Raw genomic sequence first — 7,094 nt, 5'->3', positions numbered from 1 at the left:
ATAAGGTTTGTGCGGGGTCCTTTATTTAAAGATCTTTAATATCCATCTAAAAAATTATGTGTTCAATTATATGGTGGTACGCCGAAGGCAGACAAACGCGCTCCATTCTAAAACGCCTATCAAAATACGCTTATAACAGAACCGTCAAGGAGAAGGGCCCATGCAAGACATCTCAATTTGTCACGAGCACAGGGCATTTCGTAGCGGCGAACAAAATAACGGTAAACAAACCAGTTTGTCACACTCACCCCTGGCAAAACAGGCACTGCAGTTTTCGGTCCAAGATTGATAGTCCTGCCGTCGGCCCTGACTAGAAGATTGAGACCTCTAGCACCTGGGAAGCCTCCTACGAAACAAGAGAAATGCGATCATTAAGCGGTTGCGGAATTCGTACTCACCAGGATAATTAGTGAATTTCCAGATATATTTTTCCAAGATTTTGAAGGTAACGTGGAAAGGTAAGAGAATTACATTGAACTGTTTGTTAAAATGTGTAATGAAAATTAAAAAAATATTTTCTGCCGATAAGAACATTTCAAACACGTTATTCTTAAGAAAATCTATCTATTTTTTATCAGAGAATCAGAGAATACGCAAAAATAGGTATCTACATTAAATTTAAATATAAAACCAAAAGAAAAGCCAATAAAGTTCTGTTATCGGAACTACTGTAACAATTTACCGCACAGGAGCGTGCCTTGAAATTTTCCGCGTTATTTTCAGAATATTAAAATATATACAGGGTATTCAAAAAGTTTGGAACTCCCTCTATCTCAGAAAATACTGCTCAAACAAAAAAATGATTGGGACAAAAATTGCTGGGTTTTGAGTGAGCAATGCAACGGTGACCTTGATCATGACCTTGAAGGTCATTTAGAGGTCAGGTTGAAAATTTTAAATGGAACCGTATACTTTTAACCCCGGAAATGGTAAGAGCGGAAAATTTTACGTTCGAATGTGACATTGACCATGACCATCAAGGTCATTTAGAGGTTTGACGTTACAGTTACCTTTAGGTCATGCTCAAAGACATGGTATAGGTCATTTTTTAATTGTACGCTCACTTAATTTCCGCAGTCAAGAATATTCGGTCATTTATTAAAAATCGACTTGATCTGAAAACGACCTTGAAGGTCATGCTCAAGGTTATATCCGAACGTAAAAATTTCCATTTTTTCCATTTCCGGGGTCAAAAATATACGGTTCCATTTAATATTCAGGTTGACCTCTAAATGACCGTGAAGGTCGTGGTCAAGGGCATGGTCAAGGTCACATTCGCTCTTACCATTTCCGGGGTCAAAAGTATACGGTTCCATTTAAACTTTTCAACTTGACCTCTCAATGACCTTCAAGGTCATGGTCAAGGTCGCCGTTGAATTGCTCACTCAAAACCCTGCAACTTTTGTCCTAATCATTTTTTTGTTTTAGATTTTCTGAGATAGAGGGGGGGTTGCAAACTTTTTGAACACCCTGTATATAAGGTACCTAAATATATAAACAAAAGTAGACTGGGAATTAAATTCCTTTCTTTTATTTCTCACCTCCATTGATTTTATTTATTTTAATAAAAAATTTCACTGAAAATATACAAGACGATACACTTACGAAGAAACACACCTTCGTAATTGGAAAACACAGTATGCACTGTAAGCTGCTACGGTGAACGCCACACCGTCAATGTCTTTCTACCTCGTGTGTCGAATGCGGTTAACTCCAAGAAAGTGACGCAGGAATTCTTGGAATTCTATCTCAACAAATATCGTACGGACCGTACGCATATTACACGTTGCGTAAAAATTAATCTACTTCCTTTTTAGATTGTACTATTTATATTTTAAATACAGGGTGATTCAGAACTTATCCAAAAAAAAATTCTGGATGTACAGGGGACCCTTACAAATACAATTTTGTAAAGAAAAAATCAAAAAGGACAGTTCGAAAATGATTTAAAAATACACTTCTGCACGACACTGGAAACTGGTCCACTGTAAAACCTGACCTCGCACAATGCGACCAGCATGGCGGTGTGATAAAAACGGACAAAAACTTTCGCAAGAAAAGAAATAAATGAATTTTATAGCACCCCTATTTTATATCGGCAAATTCAACTGCTTTTGTCTTTATTAATTAATAAAATTAATTTGTGTTTTAATAAAATCATTTGACATACCCGATGTTACAACAATAGTTGAAAATTTTATCCACCAACGTGTAAACACATTTGGGTCCATCTTAATCAGTTTCTACGAACTACTTAACACAAATGTTGTCTAGCCTCACCATAACACAAATGCTTCACGATAATACAAATGTCTTGCTTTACCATAAATTAAAACGATATCCGTCAACTCCGAGTTGCCATACAAACAAACTATTTTTGACACTAACTACTAAAAAACTATTGTAAACACCACAGATCACAGGTAAACATTATCGCAACGACGATTACAATATCGGATTGCAGTATTCGGAGACGCTGAGGCCACGTGGCTCTCCACGGGTATTGCGAATGACGCTAGAGACTACAGTTTTTCAGCTATGTAGTGGTTGAGTGTACCATAACTTCAATAATTTTTTCCTCGGAAACTGTAAGGATTTTGCAAATTTTCTTTTTTACGATATTGACTCCATTTCTCATGCTGCCTCTATTCCCAAATTTTTTTGGATAAGTTGTGAATCACNTCTTGTGGCCTATCTAAATACGAAACAAAAAGCGGACAATTTTTTGCTCACCAAAATCAGGCTAAAGAATTCGCAAATCAGAAAAAAAACAGCGAATTCTTTTGAAGGAATTTACCAAGCTAATACCGTAAGTTTTGAAGTAAAATTAAATCGATTTTCGCATTTCTCGTCAAAAATATTGTTCGTATTTTCAAAGCTACATATTTTCTAAAATAATGGATCGATTTTGAAAAAGTAAGAATGGGCTACCCTGTATATAAAAGTAGACTGGGAATTAAATTCCTTTCTTTTATTTCTCACCTCCATTGATTTATTTTAATAAAAAATTACACTGAAAATATACAAGACTATACAAATACGAAGAAACACACCTTCATAATTGCAAAACACAGTATGCACTGCAAGCTGCTACGGTGAACGCCACACCGTCAATGTCTTTCTACCTCGTGTGTCGAATGCGGTTAACTCCAAGAAAGTGACGCAGGAGTCTTCTTGGAATTCTATCTCAACAAATATCGTACGGACCGTACGCATATAACACGTTGCGTAAAAATTAATCTACTTCCTTTTTAGATTGTACTATTTATATTTTAAATACAGGGTGATTCAGAACTTATCCAAAAAAAAATTCTGGATGTACAGGGGACCCTTACAAATACAATTTTGTAAAGAAAAAATCAAAAAGGTCAGTTCGAAATTGATTTAAAAATACACTTCTGCACGACACTGGAAACTGGTCCACTGTAAAACCTGACCTCGCACAATGCGACCAGCATGGCGGTGTGATAAAAACGGACAAAAACTTTCGCAAAGAAAGAAATGTGTAAATAGGATTTTATAGCACCTATTTTATATCGGCAAATTCAACTGCTTTTGCCTTTATTAATTAATAAAATTAATTTGTGTTTTTAAAGTATAAAATCATTTGACATACCCGATGTTACAACAACAATTGTTCAAAATATTATCCACCAACGTGTAAACACATTTGGGTCCGTCTTACTCAGTTTCTACGAACTAACACACCATACACACACGTCTTGTTTCACCATAATACAAATGTTTTCTTGCTTCACCATAAACTAAAACAATATCCATCTACTCCGAGTTGCTATAAACGAAAGCCATTTTTGACACTAACTACTAAAAAACTATTATAAACATCGAATTTCAGTATTCGGAGTCGCTGAGGCCACGTGGCTCTCCAGGCGTAATGACACTAGAGACTACAGTTGTCCAGTTGAAAGCACTACAACCTCAATATTTTTTTCTCAGAAACTATAAAGATTTTACAAAAATTTTGTTTACAATATCTACTCCATTTCTCATGCCGCATTTATTCCCAAATTTTTTTGGGTAAGTTGTGAATCACCCTGTATATTTTAAAATGCGTTTTTAAGGTATTTTTTAATATATGATATATACAAACATGCACAGAACTACACCTTTTCATGGGATTTAAGGGATTTGTATATGTAAAAAGTTCAAAATTCTCGTTTAATGCAGTTCTATGTGGCGAAAGCAAAATAACCCAAAAATTAGTATGTACAAGTTTACATAACTTTTTTTATGAATGTAGTAACAAAAAAACTAAATCTGCTGACAAGTCTAAGAATATATGTAACATAATTCAGCGAATTATAAGTTCTACATTAATTTTTGGTGGTCCTTGTTTGAATATTGTTGTGTAGGTACTATTAATGGAATTAAAGAAATCCAGGAACTTTACACAGAAATTTTAAAATTTTCAACTGCGAATATTTCATAAATTTTTGTCCACTAACGGCTATTTATCTAAAAACCGCAACAAGCAACAATAATTCCATGAAACTTTATGAAACTCTATATGACAATTTTTGCAAACGTGACACCTCCTGCAAAAAATGTATTCAATATTTTGTCATAACGACGACATATAAAGTTACTTTATTTCCATTGTATTGTGAAATTTACGACGATGTATGAAAGCTATTCGTTTTATCGAAGACAAACGAGAAATATAAAACTTGATTCAAGAGCCAGACATGAATACTTTCAATAAGGACTTCTGTTGTATATTTTTTCAGGTTTTGATTACTTTGAATATTGGGTAATTTTCCTTTTCTACTTTTCCCATAGCTAACATACATATATTTTTATGTTAAAAATATATTAAATGATAGTGTCTCAAAATATTTATTTGTAACATTATTAATTTTCCTTTTATATGTAACAGAAAATTCAAGTTAAAACCATATGGGATCTTTAATTAATTTCAATTTATTAAATGGCAGTTAAATTAAAATCAGCTAAGTGTTATATTAGTTCTGCTTGCCTTTTAAAAGATACAAAATTAAGGAAAAAGCAGTGGATTGAATCCATTGAGTGAAATTATTGAATTGAGTATATTTTCAGTCAATATATTTTGATAATTTTTCATGTTTTTGATAATATTTTAACTTTCACTCATCAAATTTAAGTTATACTCGTACTAAATGAGGAAAATTTTACTCAATCGGATGTGGACAGAAATTGATATAGTATTGAGAGAAATTGAGCGCAATTTTTCATACAGTTACAGTATTAAATTAGAATTACATAGTCCAAACTTATTTAGGACAGTAACATTTCCGTATTTTTTGTTTTAAATCTGCATTAATATACAGGATGTACCGAAATTAATGCAACAAAATTTGGTCATAGATTCTTAAGACAAATTTAGGGGACCAGTATTTTTTATTTTTGCCAAGTGGCCCCCTCTTTTGAAGTTACAGCCCCCTGAAATCCGCCCCTAAGAATAGTTTTGTTTTTATATCTCAGAACCCTGTTGTACGAGAACCACTAAATTTGGTACACAGGCGTCTTATGACATGTGGAATCTGATGGTTGTACGCTTTTTGGCGGGGAACCCCCTTAAGATAATTTTGCGTGGGCCCCTTGTCTTTGGAGCCAAAAAAATTTGGTCAAATATTGAATTTTTTTAATTAATAGTTCGCTAGAAAGCCATGGAATTTAGAAACTTTTTTGTCTCTTGATGTTTTTTTCGTAAAACGCAATGTTTTTGAGAAAATGGCGAATCACGATATGTATTCGATCTATCGATTTGACATTTTTCTCGAAAACATTGCGTTTTACGAAAAAAGCATCAAGAGACGAAAAAGTAGAGCCAAAATACATGGAAGTACTATGGTTTAGCTCGTTGAACATGCCTTATTTGTGGATCAGTGTAATTTTTTAACTGCACCATCTTTGAAAACCAATATCTTAGAAACAAAGACCTCTCCTTTCTGAGGTCTTTGCTTAGAAACCACTCAATTTTGGAGTTTATGGCTACTGATTTTTTTCTTTCTTAGACCGAGTACTACAACTTCGTACACTTTTCACACTTGGACGTTGTGGGCTCAAAGTCCCAAAAGACTTTGGCACCCTTCTTTTTAACAAACGATTCATATTTAAGAAAAAAAGAACAATAAAAACAATAGCATAACCCCCGACAAAGTTATAAGCAAATTAGTTTGTATTTTTCACAGATCTATTAATCCAATTCCTTCATCGACTATCTCATAACGCACCATCTATCTATATGAAAGTATTAATGTATCAAATTTCAATTCTTACGAGGCATTTAAAATTTTTTTTTGTCAAATTGTAGAAGCTTCATATACGCGAAATATCGGAACACCCTGTATAACCGTGTCAAATGTTGTGAAACTATTACCTACGTATTCCTAAAATATTTAATAAGGTTACATTTTTTTTATTTTAACGTTTCCTTAAAATTCATGTAATTCCTCGTGGCACACCCCGTATATCGTAGTTTTCTATTTTTTTTAAATGTCGGATATTCATAACCCGGGACTAGATTTAATGTAGTCACCTCTCAATTTAGACTTTGATATAGTTTCCATGTTTTATTTTAGCATACTTTACCTTCCATTCCGTACGGCTGCAGAACTCTCCTTTCAGTGAGCACGGAGAGTGTGAGAGGGGAGCGAAACATCAACTCCCGCACCACCCCATCACCTCCCTTAAATCTGCCGTCGCCCCCGGAGAAAGGGCGAAGCGTAAATTTTCGAACGTACACCGGATATCGCCGTTCTACAATTTCGACGTCGGTGATCCTGGTGTTCGTCATGTGAGTGTGTACACCGGAACAGCCATGCCAAGAAGGACCCTGAAAATAAGGACAATATTTCTTTTAATAAATAATTGTAAATAGCAGAAAATACGAATACAATAATATTCTGCATTTGGGTTACCGAATTCATAACATTTTTTTTAAGAAAAATCTGAAAAAGACTACTTCGGCGGCTTCAAGGAGCAATTTAAGTCAAATTCAAAATCTTAGAAAAGGTTATCGAAGTGTCAGTCACCACTTATATTTTCTTTTCTGCATGGACACTTTAAAGGAGTTCTATATTAATTTTTGGTGG

At 34.1% G+C, this 7,094-nt stretch overlaps 1 protein-coding gene across 1 annotated transcript in view; it reads right to left on the bottom strand.

Moving 5' to 3' along the window:
* Window positions 1-248: 248 nt before the first annotated feature.
* The window catches only part of LOC108914587 (5-oxoprolinase), a gene marked incomplete at its 3' end in the record, with an annotated part of 68,496 nt that continues 61,650 nt past the window's right edge, over window positions 249-7,094 (bottom strand). Inside the window, exons 15-16 of the mRNA XM_018720427.1 lie at window positions 6,592-6,835; window positions 249-346 (exon numbers count right to left, since the gene is read on the bottom strand). Of these exons, the coding sequence (XP_018575943.1) occupies window positions 249-346; window positions 6,592-6,835 (342 nt within the window). The remainder of the gene's footprint in view (window positions 347-6,591; window positions 6,836-7,094) is intronic.

The sequence above is a fragment of the Anoplophora glabripennis genome, unplaced genomic scaffold (assembly GCF_000390285.2).
Source record: "Anoplophora glabripennis isolate ALB-LARVAE unplaced genomic scaffold, Agla_2.0 scaffold1262, whole genome shotgun sequence".
Classification (NCBI taxonomy): domain Eukaryota; kingdom Metazoa; phylum Arthropoda; class Insecta; order Coleoptera; family Cerambycidae; genus Anoplophora; species Anoplophora glabripennis.
The sequence above is the reverse complement of the archived record's forward strand: the minus strand, read 5'-3'. Positions and strand labels throughout refer to the sequence as shown.